The sequence below is a fragment of the Neltuma alba genome, unplaced genomic scaffold (genome assembly GCF_004799145.2).
Source record: "Neltuma alba isolate B1F8T4 unplaced genomic scaffold, ASM479914v2 tig00013081_pilon, whole genome shotgun sequence".
Taxonomy (NCBI): Eukaryota; Viridiplantae; Streptophyta; class Magnoliopsida; order Fabales; family Fabaceae; genus Neltuma; species Neltuma alba.
In genome coordinates, this window is record NW_021637411.1 from 44,600 (window position 1) to 60,594 (window position 15,995).

Consider the following 15,995-nt stretch of genomic DNA (forward strand, 5'->3'; position numbering starts at 1 on the left):
GTCTTGTTCTTCGTTATGATCAGTTTCAGAATCGTTGCTTCCCATATAATGAACTAATGATGCCAAGTTTTACCGCGTTCACTTCATGAAGTTTTACCAGCAATATTATAGTAGTATTTATGAATGTTTACTACGATGTTCTCCGGCTTCATCCAGTCTAAATCCTTAATTACTTACAAACTAGTACAAGTGAGTTTTACCACGTTGACTTAAATGAAGTTACTGAAATTTTCCTCTTATGGCACGCCTGTTACAATAATCAAACCCGAAGTATTAAATGAGATGTCAACTCTTTTTAGTGAACTAACGCATGTCTATATAATCTGAAAAATACTACCTCTAGTCTTTAATATAAGAACTAATTAATTAATTTGAATTAAATTAAAGAATTAGTTAAGTTAGTTGTTTATAATAAATAGGTATTGTCTTTCTTAAAATACTCTTACTAATCAAGTTTATTAGCTAAAACTACCATTTGATGAAACCTTTAACATGTGTAACTATTACAAAATTACCTTTAAAAAAATAGATAAATATGAGAGATAAAATGGATCAGAATTTATATTAGAATGGAGTTGAAAGTCAAAGTAGCTCATATATTAAGAACCAGAGGTAGTAAAAATTTATTAGAAATCAGTTGGCTTCCGTAATGATCAGATCGTAATCTCACCTTTGGCCAAAAAACAAAAGATTGTTGTCTCACTTGTATAAATTGGCCGGTTGGAGTTTGGAACCAACAAGAACTGCATAAATGCCTGACAGAAAAGGATCAAAGTACGGCTGTGATTGTGATCCCGGGGGGGGGGCTGAATCTCAGAGCACCGTATTAATTATTATTTGGCTTAGAGTCATGACATAAGATGTTTAAGCTAGCCTGAAGGTATCGATTTAATATGAATATCAAACAGATTTCAAATAAAATTTAAGTAGCACTAAAAGTCATTTGAGACAAATTAGCTAGGGCGCATATTGATGGAAAGGATTGACTTCAAGCCTGAATTAAAAAAATAAAATAAAATAAAACAGGGTAAAATGAAGTTAAAAGAAAACGTCCCAGAATATCCTTTGGTATTTAATTTGGGAAACCACAATGGTATAATTCCATTCCATGTCCAGAATGGGATCCTTTCCATCCCATCCTTTCTCTTGTTTTCTCCATACATGATTTTAGATTTTTTTTTATCAGCAGATTTTAGAGAATCAATTTAATACGCGGGGAAGAGATACATAGATTTTCCTCTATTTTTTCATTCATAAAATGTTATCTCCGTTCAAATGACTCACTTGCCAAACAAATGACTCGTTCGAATTTTAACAGGTAGATTGTAATAGAACGTGTTGGCAATGAGGCGGAAGCCACAATTTACTTATTTTTTTAAATAAAAGTTTTTATTTAAATTATCAGCATGGTCACAAAATTTGTCATGTTCATAGGCAAAGCAAACAGGCAAAATTTCCAAAGCTCATAAAGTAGTAATGTCCTGCTAACATAATTGATATGAATGAATAAACAATGAACTTTGACGATTTCCTAATCCCCGGGACCAATCCAGAGAGGGAAAACAACAGATGTTAGCCATACCATCGACAATTATTGAAAGTATAATATATGTGTGTGTAAATAAATAGATCAGACATGAATATTATTTTTTTTTTTTGAAAAAATGCTGATCAAATGTTACAAGTCATAGCATTTAAAAGCCTTAATTCTTTATCTAGTTTTGCTTGGTTTTGCCCGCTATCATATCAATATATATCACCACGGCTTTCAACATAACTAGATTATGTAAGAAGGACAATGATTAATCTAAATTAAAGAGCTCTTGAATTAAGCTTTCATAATCTCGGGACCAATCTGGAAAAAGTTAAGCATTAAATATATATATTTATATATATAATTGCAATACGGTACGATGACTACGTGTGTGCGCCTGTGAATAATTAATTTGTAGGATTAACTTTTCATAATCAATTGTATTCATCAGCAAAAAGAGGACCACGGGAATAGAGCGAAATAAGAAGAGAAGACGTACAAAAACATCCAAAAGGGGCAGATTTCCTGTATATTTTCTCGTATTGTTTTTGTTTTCTTTCGTGGCTGGTTCTTGATTAAGAGCATCTGATGAACATCAAAGAACATAATGTTGATACGCTTCAAGATTTAATTTCTCCCTGTCAATTTATATATAGTCTATTTCAAAAAAAAATATCATAAATATGTCAGCCTTTCAAGATAAGATGTTGATATCATGTGGTCCTATACTATATCCAACGTAAGCCAACACTATACACATATATAATATTTTTGGCGCCACGTTTCATCGACATTGATTTCTAATAGTGATAAATAACGAAAAACCTTGGCTGTAAGTAATGAATAGTCCTTATAACTAGCCATAGCAATATTGACGAGATTGTAATTATATTAGTCCATTTAGTAGTTTTCAACATTATTAAGACGATGGATAATGATGACTTGAGAGCGATTCTGATGTTCATGTTGCCAGCCTTGCTGTTCATCATCTTGTTGTTAAGCAAGCGTAAAGGCAAAGCTAAGCTGCCACCCAGCCCCCCAGGCCTACCACTCATAGGCCACTTCCACCTGCTTGGTCCTCTCCCTCACAGAGCTTTCCACAATATCTCACAACGTTATGGCCCTCTTCTTCGTCTCTCCTTTGGCTCCAAATCCTGCGTCCTAGTTTCCTCTCCTGAGATTGCCAGGCAATGCCTCAAAATCAATGATGCTTCGTTCTTGAACCACCCCCATAAAACCAACCTCGACTATGTCACCTACGACCGTTCTGATATTTTCATGGCGCCTTACGGACCTTTTTGGAAGTTCATGAGAAAGCTTTTCATCACTCAGCTCCTCAGCCCAACCACACTGCATCATCACTCACCTGTTCGAGCACAGGAACTCAAGTTCTTCTTGCACAATTTACTGAAAAAGGCTGATTTAGGAGAGGAAGTTAACGTTGGAGAGGAGGTAGCATTGTTGGCTTATAATATTGTCACAACAATGGCGTTTAGAAAAAGGTGTTCTGATGTTAAGAGTGAAGGGTCCCAGCTGGTTCAGGTGGTCAAGGAGTTGATTGAGCTTGGTGGCAAGTTCAACTTAGCAGATATGGGGTGGTTGTTTAAGAAGTTAGACTTGCAGGGATATAGAAAAATACTAAGTACTGTTCGAACTAAGTACGATGCTATAATAGAGAGAATTATTAAGGAGCATGAAGAGTCAAGGAGGACGAGGAGGAAGGACACGCATAAGGAACATGAAGCAGAGAGGGATCTACTTGATATTTTACTAGACATATACGAGAATCCAAATTCTGAGATCAGACTGACGAGGGAAAATATCAAGGCCTTCTTTTTGGTATTCATCCGAATCCCATTAAATTTCTCTCTTTGAATTCAAATAGCTACCTAGGGACAGATAAATATTTAATTTGTCTTTGAATTCATATTATTAGTTTGCCATGTTCTGCAGAACATCTTTGGAGCTGGCACTGACACGTCGTCTCTTACAGTGACATGGGCCATGGCAGAACTGATGAATCACCCAGATATAATGGAGAAAGCAAGGAAAGAGATCGATTCAGTGGTGGGGAAGGAGAGAATAGTGGAGGAATCAGACATTCCAAACCTTCCCTACGTAGAATCCATAGTGAAAGAAACATTCAGACTTCACCCAACAGGAACCATGATATCGAGACAAGCAACTCAAGAGTGCGAGGTTAATGGCTACGTGATTCCAGAGAAGACGTCTCTGATCGTGAACGTGTGGTCCATTGGAAGGGACCCTGAGTACTGGGAATACCCACTGGAGTTCAGACCAGAGAGGTTTATGAATGAAGAGGGAGAGAGCGAGATGAGCTTGAAGGCGCAAAATTTTGAGTTGTTGGTGTTTGGGGCAGGAAGAAGAATGTGCCCAGGTGTATCTCTAGCTACCAAGGTGGTGCCAACAACTCTGGCTGCTATGATACAGTGTTTTCAATGGAAACTGCCTCATGAAGGAGACGTTGACATGGAGGAGAAGCCTGGTTTAGGCCTTCCCAGAGCTAATCCTTTGCTTTGTATACCTGTGCCTAGGCCCCTTCCCTTTCTAAAACTCTAGTCCTTTCCTGTATTATGCCCTTGTTTTCCAACTCTGTTACCTTTTTTTCTTTTCCTCCCTGTAAAATGTTTGAAAGAAGTAATGAGTCCTGTGATTAATATTGCAGCGAGATCCCATCTAGGCCCAGTAAGTATGGTTTGAATGCTTGATTAGGCTTACTTGAACTTTAAGGGAAGCAGCCCATGAAAGTAATAAAAAATATATTGGTCTAGATGTGAACCAGTGATTTCTTTCTTTTGTCTTTTAATACAAGTAGCAACTAAATAGTCCAAAATAACAGGAATATTCCCGGGCTTTATCATATGAGAGAATCAGAAAGCTACATACGAGCATAGATTCATGAGAGGGGGTGTGATGATATTGTCCAACAAGCAAGCGAAGTCATGTTATGAGTTTAATAAATCTATCAATCAACCTCAGCCATCACATAGCTATCATTTTAGGGGTCCATTATTGCCGGCAGGAGCAAAGGAAAAAACATTAAATTAATCTTGAACCTTTTTCATGACGTTTCAAACTTATGGAGTTTTATATCTTAAAATTCTGAGTTCAAAACTTGATACAAGTCTGGTTTTTAATGCATTTATCCTTTTAAGCATGGTGCTTTAATTTTTTTCCCATAATAAGGAAAATGAAAAACCTGCTCTCTGCCCTGGTATACCCATGAAAAACCATTCCACACTCATGTATTACTGAAGGCAGCAGGAAACCATTTTTTCCGTGCCTTGAAGATTATTTCCACTACATCTGTTTTTTAAAATAAAATTTTTTTGCCACTTTGAATGCATTGTTTAGTTAAAATTAGTTAATATATGCCTTATCAGTTATCATGCAGATGTCACCGCCACCGGTGATTAAATCAAATGGCCATATACTCTCAAACCTGTACCATACAGCACCTTTATAAATAGACCCTACATGCATATATCCCGCACTCATTATTCTAAACAGACAAAGATGGAAATCAATAACATTCTAGGCTCCAACTACGCACTCTTTTTCATGATTTGGTTAGCCTCTCTCATATTGGTCCGATCTATATTCTCTAAACAACCAAAAGCTAGGCTTCCTCCAGGTCCTCTTGCCTTACCCATCATAGGACACTTTCACCTTCTTCGACCACCCGTGCATCAAGCTCTTCACAAGCTCTCGAGTCGTTATGGACCCATGATTCTCATCTACCTTGGCTCTGTTCCCTGGTTCGTTGTTTCTAGTTCTGAAATCGTGAAAGAGATATTGAAAACCCATGAAATTTCTTTCTGTAACCGACCACCCAGTTCTGCTGTCAAATATCTCACTTATAACGCAGCTGATTTCGCATTTGCACCTTATGGAACCTACTGGAAGTTCATGAAGAAGCTTTGCATGTCAGAACTTCTCAATGGTCGCGTGCTTGACCTACTCCTTCCCGCTAGACAAGAGGAGATTTGCCATTTCTTGCAGGTAATTCTAAAGAAAGCTCACGCCGGAGAGGCTGTGGATGTGGGAGCTGAGCTTGTGAGGCTAGCAAACAGCGTCGTAATGAGAATGGCACTTAACAAAAGTTTCTGTACCAACGACGAGGAGGCTTATGAGGTGGCGCAGGCTGTGAAAGAATCAGCCAGGGTTAGTGGAAGACTCAACTTGTCAGATTATTTCTGGCTTTTCAAATTCCTGGATCTCCAAGGAATTGGGAAAAAGTTGAAGGAGGTACACGAGAGGTCGGACGCTAGGCTCGAAAGCATCCTTCGAGAGCATGAACGAGCAAGAATTAAATCCAACAGGAAAGATGCACCGGAAGATATACTAGATCTTCTTCTAAATATATCAGAAGATCCAAGCTCAGATGTCAGAATCACTAGGGACAACATCAAAGCCTTCCTGAAGGTAAATATCCTCTATTAAATAGTATATAATATAGGCTAATATATTTTAACTTCAGATCAAAAAATCAATCAGTTTTGATTGACATATAACATGTCCAAGTCAGGATATATTTTTAGGTGGGACTGGTACGATAGCGGTAGGGGTAGAGTGGGCGGTGGCAGAACTGATAAACCACCCAGAAATAATGGAGAAAGCAAGGAAGGAGATTGAGCAGGTGACTGGGAATGAAAGAATAGTAAACGAGTCGGATATAGTAAATCTTCCATATGTTCAAGCAATAGTGAAGGAATCACTGAGGCTTCACCCCCCTGCTCCAGTGATCCTAAGAGAGTCAACTGAAAGCTGCAACATAGCAGGATATGAGATTCCGGCCAACAGTCGAGTGGTCATAAATATCTGGGCACTTGGGAGGGATCCAAAATACTGGGATGATCCATTGGAGTTCAAGCCAGAAAGGTTCACGAGGGAAGATCAAAAAAGCCAGATGGAAGTGAGAGGACAAAACTATAATATCTTACCCTTTGGAAGTGGAAGAAGAGGCTGTCCTGGAGCTTCACTAGCACTCAATATTTTCCATACCACTCTTGCTGCTATGATTCAGTGCTTTGAATGGAAACCTGCAGGAGGAGATGGAGAGAAGAACGCCATCAGTACTATTGACATGGAAGAAGGAAGCTCTGTGGATCTTCAAAGGGCCCACCCCCTCATTTGCATCCCAAAACCCAGATTCTTGCCATTTCCCTTACAGTGATCTCCAAGAATACAATTATCGTTGTTTGCCGCTGCACGGACTTTTACTTCCAATCTTGTTCTTCATTACGATTAGTTTCGGAATCGTTGCTTCCATATGATGAATTAATGATGCCAAGTTTGTCTTGAATATGTTGTTCATTGTACAAAATGTGCTGCCATCAGTGTTATACTACCTTCAGTCCTTAATATAAAAGTTTATTTGACTTTTATTTTAATCCTAAATATAAAACTGTAATTTATTTTGTCTTTCATATTTATCTATTTTTTTCAAGATAGTCATTACAATAATGATAGGTTTAGCTAGTATATTTGATTAGCAAAGATATTTTAGGAAATACAATACACATTTATTACAAATAACTAACTTAATTAATTTTTTTTAATATACTCGTATTAATGAACTAGCTCTTATATTTAGAAGCGGAAGTAATATTTAAGAATGATTGTAAAGATGTTCCGTGCTTCATCCAAACTAAATCCTTAATTACTAGTACAAGTGAGTTTTACCACGTTGACTTAATGAAGTTACTGAGATTTTCCTCTCATGGCACGCCCGTTAGAATGATCAAACCAGAAGCGTTAAATGAGATGTCAACTCTTTTTAGTGAACTTTTGGCCCAAAAAAAAAACTCTTTTTAGTGAACTAACGCGTATTTATATAATCTGCGACATAAGAATTTATTAGAAATCACATGGTTTACGCAATGATTAGATCGTTATCTCACTTTTGGCACCCAAAAAAAAAACAGAGAGAGAGAGATTGTTATCTGTCTTGTATGAACTGGCCGATTGGACTTTGTAACCACCAAGAACTGCATATATGCCTGACAGAAAAAGGAAAGCACGGCTGTGATTGTGATCGAGAAAAGGGCAAAAAAACTGAATCTCAGAGCATGACGTAAGATGTTTAAGCTAATTGAGAGTGAGTCAGCGAAGTTCTAATCTAACCTGAAGGTGTCGATTTAATATGGAATATCCAACAGATTTCTAGTAAAAAAAATTTTGGTAAAGGATTTCTAATAAAATTTTAATTAACACTAAAAGTCACTAGAGACAAAATGGCTAGAGCGCATATTGATGGCAAGGATTGACTTCAAGGCTGAATGAAAAAATAAAAAATGGGATGAAATAAAGTTAAAAGGAAACTTCCCAGAATATCCTTTGGTATTTGAGAAACCTGAATGGTATAATTTCATGTTCAGAATGGGACCCTTTCCATCCTTTCCCTTGTTTTCTCTCCATACGTGATTTTACGGTTTTTTTCCATCAGCAGATTTTAGAGAATCAATTTAAAACTTGTGGAAGAGAGCATTTTCATCTACATTAGAGAAAGTCATTCGGACGAAAATTTACTATAATCTATTTTTTCATTCATAAAATCTGACCTTATACTCAGTTGCCATACAAATAACTTGTTCAAATTTTAACCATTAGATCGTAATAGAATGAGCTGGCATTGAGGTGGAAGCTACAATTTATTTTTTTTTCAAAGGATAAGTTTTTATTTTATACCATTAATCACAATCTAATAATTAGTATCCCTCAATAATTGAGGATCCCAATCCCCTAGTTGCAATTGCTTTTCCTTTGTCGGAATAAACTATTCAAATAACTAAACGGTGAAGAACAGCTACGCATTTTTTAAAAATGGATTTTCAAGTCAAGTGAGAACTGGTCATACTCATAATATGGTTGCAGATTTTAGGTTTGAACTGAGAATTTACATATTGCCGGCCAATCCCAGAAATATAGGATAAAGACAATCACGCCAGTTTCCTTTTAAGTAAAACACTCGCTTCCGACATCTACACTATTGTCAACGATGGAACACAAAACAGCAAGCAAGCGAATTAAATTAAGTAATATTCTAAATAAATCAGCATGATTATAATTCCCGAACTCTCAGACAGACCATATATAGTCGGCTTAATTAACAAGTCCAACGAAATATACAATGAAGTGCCTTAATTCCTTGTTTATTGAAGGCACATTATTGACCCCTTACCCCAAAACATAACTGGGATTCACAGCCAAAGATGGAGGATTTTCAAGTATACATCCAAGTAGCAACCATTGGGTTAGTTTCGTTGATCTTGGTTCGAGCCATTTTTAGCAGAATACAAAAGAAGCCTAATTGCCCACCTAGCCCACTGGCTTTGCCCATCATAGGACACCTCCACCTTCTTGCTCCCATTCCTCATCAAGCTCTTCGCAGCCTTTCCCAACGCTACGGACCCATCATCCAACTTTTTCTGGGCTCTGTTCCATGTGTTGTAGCTTCCACTCCAGAAACCGCCCTTGAGTTTCTCAGAACTCATGAAGCTTCTTTCTCCAATCGCCCTCAAAATACTTCCGTTGACTTCTTGACCTATGGCTCCCAGGACTTCTCCTTCGCTCCCTACGGCCCCTACTGGAAGTTCATGAAGAAACTGTGCATGTCTGAGCTTCTCGGTGGCCGGACGCTCGACCAGCTCCTTCCGGTGCGGCGGCAGGAGACGCTGAGATTTCTAGGGCTTCTGCTGAACAAGGCCGAGAGGGGTGAGGCGGTGGACGTTGGAGCAGAGCTGCTGACACTGTCCAATAACATCGTGTCCAGAATGCTCATGGGTCAAACATGCTCTGAGGATGACGGTGAAGCTGAAGAGATCAGGAAGCTAGTGAGAGACACCGCCGAGCTGACGGGGAAGTTCAATGTTTCGGATTTTATTTGGTTCTGCAAGAACTGGGATTTGCAGGGAATCAAGAAAAAAGCAAAGGAACTGAGGGACAGGTTCGACAGTCTCATGGACAGAGTGATAGGAGAACACCAGGAGGAGAGAAGGAAGATGAAGGAAGTAGGTGAGGTCTATGAAGCGAAGGATCTGCTTCATATTTTGCTAGACATATATGAAGATGAGAACTCAGAGATAAAACTGAACCTAGAGAACATAAAGGCCTTCATCCTTGTAAGCCACCGAAATCACTACTCTCCATCCTTTTACATATTTCTTCCTACATGTATATCAACTACGATGTTGCAGGACATATTCATGGCAGGAACAGACACTTCAGCCTTAACGACGGAATGGGGACTTGCGGAGCTAATAAACCACCCAAGTGCGATGAAGAAAGCGAGAGAAGAGATAGAAAGAGTAGTAGGAAGGAGGAGGATAGTAGAAGAATCAGACATTCCGAACCTTCCCTACCTGCAAGCGATAGTGAAGGAAACCCTAAGGATACACCCAACAGGACCGTTAGTGGTGAGGGAATCGAGCGAAAGGTGCAGTGTGGGAGGGTACGAGATTGCAGAGAAGACGCAGCTGTTTGTGAACGTGTGGGCCATAGGAAGGGACCCAAACTACTGGGAAAACCCAGAGGAGTTCAGGCCAGAGAGGTTCATGATGACGACGAGTGAAGAAGGAGGAGGAAGAGGGAGAAAGAAGCAGGTAGATGTGAGAGGGCAACACTTTGAGTTGATACCATTTGGGAGTGGAAGAAGAGGGTGTCCTGGAACATCTCTGGCTTTGCAGGTAGTGCAGGCGAATCTGGGAGGCATGATTCAGTGTTTTGGGTGGGAGGTAGAAGGAGGCAAGGCAAGTGTTGACATGGAAGAGAAACCAGGCCTCACTCTTTGCAGAGCTCATCCTTTGATCTGTGTCCCGTGCCCTAGCCTCACTCCCTTTCCTTCTTTCTGAACAAATTAAAATTGCGGTTCGTGTTTGGATTATTAGGAGAGGTAGAGGGAAGTACGTCAAAATACTTGAACTTTTTCCCATGGTTTTCTAAAAAATTAAAAAAGAAAAGAAAAGTTAGAAGGTGACTTCGATCAGGTGATCCCCATCCAAGAAATATTGGGGTTTCTTTTTCTGCGCAAAAAGATGTAGGAAAGCAACGCGGGTATTAAAAATCCCTTTGCTTTGGTCTTACCCTACCAATCTACATCTTTATCTTTGCGTTGCGCTATCCATTTTAACAAAAAGGTTTCATAGTTTCATGCCTCATTCATTGCCAGAGACATTTGTCGTCGTCCTGCCCTCATCTTCGGTTTGCTAATTCAGTACTCAACGATCGCCCGAGGATCAGGAGTGAAACTATGGCAGCGTGATGATTGAAATAATTATAATCAATGCAAATAAAATCAAATGCAATAATAACATAGGAAGCAGAGAATTTAAAAACATAAATTTACAAAGTGATATTGATGGAATCAAGTGTTTATATTTTTTATTAATTTATAATTTTAGAACTCTATAAACACTCCTGATTTCTCATTACAAATCTTATAAATTGATTGATAAATAAATTGCGTTCCTTCAATCTCTGTCCCCCTCTCCATCCCTTTTTATGCTGCAGCATCATCCAACTCATACACTAATTTTGCCAGCCCACACTTACAGGGTATTCCTGTTTTTGAAAATCGAAACAACTTCAACATTACTCTAAAAGGAAACTCCCTGACCTATCCTTTTCCTCCATCGAGGTTTAGCTGTAAAATCTTTTTTTTTTTTTTCCATTTTAGGATTTAGCTTTGCTTCTCATAAAGATATCTGAATTATTAAAAATTATGCAATTTGGTATACCTCTTTTTGTGTACGCCTATGTATAATCAATACTATCAGTGTATCAATAATTCAATACTTTATATATCATATAGAATTTATATAAATTTTATGAGATGCACTATTTGTAAATCATAAATAATATTCCTCCGATCCTTAATATAAAACTCATTTAACTAATTTGATTAGATTAAGAAAATTAGGTAAGTTAGTTAATTATAAAAAATATGACACATTTTTTCTAAAATATTATAATCATCATATTTTTATTTTAAATTTCGTGTAGACACGACAATGCGATTCATTTCAGTCAGACGTAAAAAAATGCAAATCATACTCTAAATATTATTTAAAAAATTATATATTTATCAAGTCAATTGTAAAAATACAAATAAAAATATGTGTTTAATTTGGAAAATAAATAAGAAAGGAAAAGAAGGCTGTTTTATGGCCAAAGAAAAACAACTAAAAAGAAAGACATAATAGGTGGCACAACACAAGGGAGCCCTATCCAGCGTGTCATTTAGTGGTTTTGTTCTCTTCCCACAGTTTGTGTTTCCGGTAGATGGCGGTTCTCTCCTTTTCTTTCTCTCTCTTATCGCGCTTCCGTTTCCGCATTTGGATCTGCCTCGATTCCCTCAATACCATTCTCCTCGCTTTTTTTCATTGATCTTTTTCTTTCTTTCAGTACATTTATCCATTCTAATTCCTCCACCAATCTTTCTTCTTTCTCCTTATGTTTTTTTTTTTGGTGGTCGTTCAGATTTTTGTCAGAATTTTGGCTCTCCAGATCTGTTTTGCGTACACTACTAGTGCTGTTTTCAGTACATTTATCCATTGAAAATTTTCTCTTGTTTTACGTTTACGAAACAGAGTTATTGTTTATCAATCAGCTTACAGTCATAACTCAACGCTGTTCTGTTTTTATTCATCGTCGTACATCATCCAATCTGAATTTGACCAAGCTCGATACTTGACGATTTGAGATTCTGGATAATGGTCACAGTTAATCTGGGAATTCTTCATTATGTGTTGGACCACGTTTATGGTGCATTCATGCATCGATCGAGGATTAGCACCCCCTTTTTCTCGAAAGGATGGGGTGGCACCAAACTTGACATGCTCGAGAAAATGATTAAGCAGTTGTTCCCAGAAATTGCAGGACAAAATTGGCCTCCCGTTTTGATTCAACCCATCTGGAGGACGATTTGGGAGACGAGGACTGCTTGTTTGAGAGAAGGGGTATTTAGAACCCCTTGTGATGATCAGCTGCTGAATGCCTTGCCTCCTGAGAGCCACAATGCAAGGGTTGCGTTTCTGGTGCCCAAGAATGTTCCCCCGGGGAAGATGGCTTGCGTGGTTCATCTTGCAGGTAACACGCTAGAATTTTTGCCTCTGTGGCATATGATTTGGTCGTCGTCAATAAACTACTAGGCTAAGTTTGAAGTTGAAGTTTTGCTAAAGGCTTGAGATCTGTCTATAACTTCCATCAGGAGACTATCGAGGTTGACATAATGGTTTATGAATTTTGAAACGACAATATATTGACAAATAGAATTACGTAGTCCTGGACGGGGAACTTGGGCTTCTTATGGGCTGGATGGTCACTTCCGGGATTATGCTTGGATGTGATGGTAACATCTATCGCCAAGAAAAGTTTTTCTTTGTTTGTTTGTTTTTTTTTTTTTTTTTTTTTTTTGTGGGGGTGGGGGGGACAGAAAGGAATAAAAGTTTTCAAAACTTGTGAAGTTAGTGATATCTCTTCGTGCATTTTGTTTTATGGACAATGGATAGAAAGAAATGTTTTCTCTATGCTGCCCTGTTTAGGATGCATGCTACCATACAAGTATTGTATACTTTTAATAGCATATAGGGTTACGGTTGCTGTCTCAATAGTTTAATCTGTGTAGTATAGTATCGTTTCATTCTGATCTTTTTCATGGATGAACTGTAAAGGATGGTAGCAGTGAAGGACATAGTGATCTCTCCCACTTTAATCCATGTTAGTTATTTTGTTGATAAATAGGACTGAACTGTTGAGCCAAGTTGGGTTGCTATCAATCGTAAATTTATTCTGGATGAATCATCCCTAAATTACTAAATTGTTTTGCGCAGAGACTGGGAAGAATTTGTTTCTGGACCTTAACTATTCGTTTATTTTGCAATTGCTTAGTCTAAATTAGGTAGCTAGCTTGATCTCTTGGCTCTTATCCAGTGCAATCAGAATGTCATTGATTTGGTCAGCTATCCTGACTTATTGAGCATGGCCATTCATTGGCACGTTCAGAATTTTCTCCTTTCCTGAGTTTGGTAATCAAGCAAGCTGCAGAGAGGATTGTAATGAACGCACGTAGGAAAACCAAGAATGAATAATTCCCTTGTTTGTGTAAGTTGTAATATCTTCTGGTCCTCTGCTTCGTAGTTAGGCATCAAAGATTGACACAAGACACTTACTATTATAAGTAGGATAAGGTCATTATTTAGCTGGGAGAATCGCCAGGTCAGAAAATCCGGATGATAAGACCTCTCTTTACCTGTGACCATGAATCTGTCTTTTGTCACCTTGCCATTTTGTTTAATAGCTGCATCTTTATCTTTAAAAGATAATTGCAGGAACTGGGGACCATACCTTTGAACGGAGATTGCGTCTTGGTGGACCTCTGGTAAAGGAAAATATTGCAACCATGGTACTTGAAAGGTCAGGCTAAAATTTTTTTTGAAACCAAAGTTATCATCTTTTCAACCATTTTTTAATATAAACTTACATTTGTCATCATATATATGTGTGTCTGTCTCTGTGTATCTATTTATGCAAATGCAGTCCATTCTATGGACGAAGACGCCCTATGCTCCAGTGTGGTGCCAAACTTTTGTGTGTTAGTGACCTTTTATTATTAGGAAGAGCAACCATTGAAGAGACCCGAAGCCTTTTACACTGGCTGGATGCTGAGGCAGGTTTCGGCAAGATGGGTGTTTGTGGACTTAGTATGGGTAAGATTCATCTGGACTGAAGCCCATGCTAATGCTCAAGCTGCTACATCTTCATTGTTTTGTTTTTTGACCATTGCTAATAGTTTCAAATATTTTCGACTTATACATAACACATGGGAAATAAATTAGCAGAATTGGTTGAACTGCTGAGTCTCAGTTCAGTTGTCAAAAAACGTTGACATCTGCCTAGGGAAGTGATTGGATATTTGAATTCTTAACTTTTGGAACCTTGCAGTGTCCAATATCATATATATTTGGGTATTTTTATGAACTTTAGGAGGAGTACATGCAGCAATGGTGGGATCACTTCACCCGACGCCTATTGCAACTTTCCCTTTTCTATCACCACATTCTGCTGTTGTGGCATTCTGTGAGGGAATTTTAAAGCATGGCACCGCCTGGGAAGCACTGAGAGAGGATCTTGCAGCGCAGAAGGCTGCAATGACTCTTGAGGAGGTAAGAGAGAGGATGCGAAATGTCCTATCTCTCACAGATGTCACACGCTTTCCAATTCCCAAAAATCCAAATGCTGTGATCTTCGTTGCTGCTACAGTGAGTCCCAGAACCTCTTATTGCTTAATACCTTTTAAATATATATTCAGTGAAAATTGGAAGTAACTGACATCTAATTTTTCTAGCTGCCCTTCCATTTCCGTGGACCAATTCTAAGACAGTTAACAAAATGAGAATCATTTGTATTGAAACGAAGCGTTCTGAAAAATGGCAGTCCATACTATCTTTGTTGGTTAGCCTTACTTTGTTTCTGATTCAAAATTGGGCTGTGGATCACTTTTATTCTGATCATACAGTATTCTCTTTTGATTGTTTTTCCCTGTATCTTTGATTTTCTTATCTAGTGGACATTTTTGTCCGTGTCAGTCGAGAGTCTAGCAGAAAGTTTTTAGATCATTCTGCTGTTATCTTTGTTTACCTGGTATTCTCTATGTTGTTACTTTTTATGGGTAATCTTTTCTGTTGCAATTCAGAAGGGTGAATTTCACCCATTTTTATTAAGATGCTTGCAGTTGTCTAGATTTCTCCGCTTATTTGTTATCATTCTATATGAGTCTTTCTTAAGAGTCCTTTCTGTGAAAGTTTAGGTGGAATATCTACTTATAACGGTAAACACCATTTGCAGGATGACGGGTACATCCCAAAACACTCGGTGCTGGAACTTGAGAAAGCTTGGCCGGGTTGTGAGGTGAGGTGGGTCACTGGCGGTCATGTCTCATCCTTCCTTCTCCACAATGGCGAATTCCGCAGGGCTATTGTCGACGGCCTTAATAGATTATCATGGAACAAGGACACTCCTTTGTGACCGCCAACTTACAAGGAGTGCTCACTACTCCGACTCTCATGATTCATCACTTTATCCTTGTAGTTTTCAATTGAAATTGTCAAATGGGCGGCTGATTTTAGAGTCCCCATTCCTTTGAAAGAAAATGGATTGTGAAAAGGGCTTGTAAATTAATTTGCCCATTTTAATTGGAAATTTGTACAGGAAAATTGAAATAACTCAACCCCCATTAGCAACCTCTATGGAATAACGTTTAGGCGATGTGGAGAGGGAACTAGGGGGAGAAAATTTTTTAAAAAAATTGCTGTTTTTAGAAGTTTTCTATGATCGTATTCTATCTTCCGTGATTTTTCTGCCCATCCAAAGGAAGGATAAAAGGGATGGAGGTAAGTTGAAGTCATTCATTTGAGCTGCAGCGTGATTTTGTTTCTACTTG

General features: G+C 38.3%; 4 protein-coding genes across 4 annotated transcripts; all 4 read left to right on the forward strand.

Annotated features, from left to right (window-relative positions):
* The first annotated feature begins 2,461 nt into the window (after nucleotides 1-2,461).
* LOC114734179 (3,9-dihydroxypterocarpan 6A-monooxygenase-like) lies at nucleotides 2,462-4,114 on the forward strand. The gene is made up of 2 exons (XM_028921730.1): nucleotides 2,462-3,373; nucleotides 3,488-4,114. Exons 1-2 carry the CDS (start codon nucleotides 2,462-2,464, stop codon nucleotides 4,112-4,114), a joined length of 1,539 nt encoding a protein of 512 aa, XP_028777563.1.
* Nucleotides 4,115-5,071: 957 nt separating this feature from the next.
* On the forward strand, nucleotides 5,072-6,731 carry LOC114734180 (3,9-dihydroxypterocarpan 6A-monooxygenase-like). Its single transcript, XM_028921731.1, has 2 exons — nucleotides 5,072-5,980; nucleotides 6,084-6,731. The coding sequence occupies exons 1-2, from the start codon at nucleotides 5,072-5,074 to the stop codon at nucleotides 6,729-6,731; spliced, it is 1,557 nt and encodes a 518-aa protein (XP_028777564.1).
* Nucleotides 6,732-8,769: 2,038 nt separating this feature from the next.
* Nucleotides 8,770-10,407, forward strand: LOC114734181 (3,9-dihydroxypterocarpan 6A-monooxygenase-like). The gene is made up of 2 exons (XM_028921732.1): nucleotides 8,770-9,678; nucleotides 9,754-10,407. Exons 1-2 carry the CDS (start codon nucleotides 8,770-8,772, stop codon nucleotides 10,405-10,407), a joined length of 1,563 nt encoding a protein of 520 aa, XP_028777565.1.
* Nucleotides 10,408-11,818: 1,411 nt separating this feature from the next.
* Nucleotides 11,819-15,795, forward strand: LOC114734256 (protein ABHD18). The gene is made up of 5 exons (XM_028921840.1): nucleotides 11,819-12,643; nucleotides 13,885-13,969; nucleotides 14,093-14,262; nucleotides 14,540-14,814; nucleotides 15,401-15,795. Exons 1-5 carry the CDS (start codon nucleotides 12,268-12,270, stop codon nucleotides 15,578-15,580), a joined length of 1,086 nt encoding a protein of 361 aa, XP_028777673.1. The 5' UTR covers nucleotides 11,819-12,267; the 3' UTR covers nucleotides 15,581-15,795.
* The last annotated feature ends 200 nt before the right edge of the window (nucleotides 15,796-15,995 follow it).

Bases quoted from the DNA above. Each gene is read 5' to 3' on its own strand.
- LOC114734180 (XM_028921731.1), top strand. From the start codon at position 5,072: ATGGAAATCAATAACATTCTAGGCTCCAACTACGCACTCTTTTTCATG. The intron at 5,981-6,083 runs GTAAATATCCTC...TGTCCAAGTCAG, and splicing joins ACATCAAAGCCTTCCTGAAG to GATATATTTTTAGGTGGGAC.
- LOC114734181 (XM_028921732.1), top strand. From the start codon at position 8,770: ATGGAGGATTTTCAAGTATACATCCAAGTAGCAACCATTGGGTTAGTT. The intron at 9,679-9,753 runs GTAAGCCACCGA...ACGATGTTGCAG, and splicing joins ACATAAAGGCCTTCATCCTT to GACATATTCATGGCAGGAAC.
- LOC114734179 (XM_028921730.1), top strand. From the start codon at position 2,462: ATGGATAATGATGACTTGAGAGCGATTCTGATGTTCATGTTGCCAGCC. The intron at 3,374-3,487 runs GTATTCATCCGA...CATGTTCTGCAG, and splicing joins ATATCAAGGCCTTCTTTTTG to AACATCTTTGGAGCTGGCAC.
- LOC114734256 (XM_028921840.1), top strand. From the start codon at position 12,268: ATGGTCACAGTTAATCTGGGAATTCTTCATTATGTGTTGGACCACGTT. The intron at 13,970-14,092 runs GTCAGGCTAAAA...ATGCAAATGCAG, and splicing joins GCAACCATGGTACTTGAAAG to TCCATTCTATGGACGAAGAC. The intron at 14,815-15,400 runs GTGAGTCCCAGA...CACCATTTGCAG, and splicing joins TGATCTTCGTTGCTGCTACA to GATGACGGGTACATCCCAAA.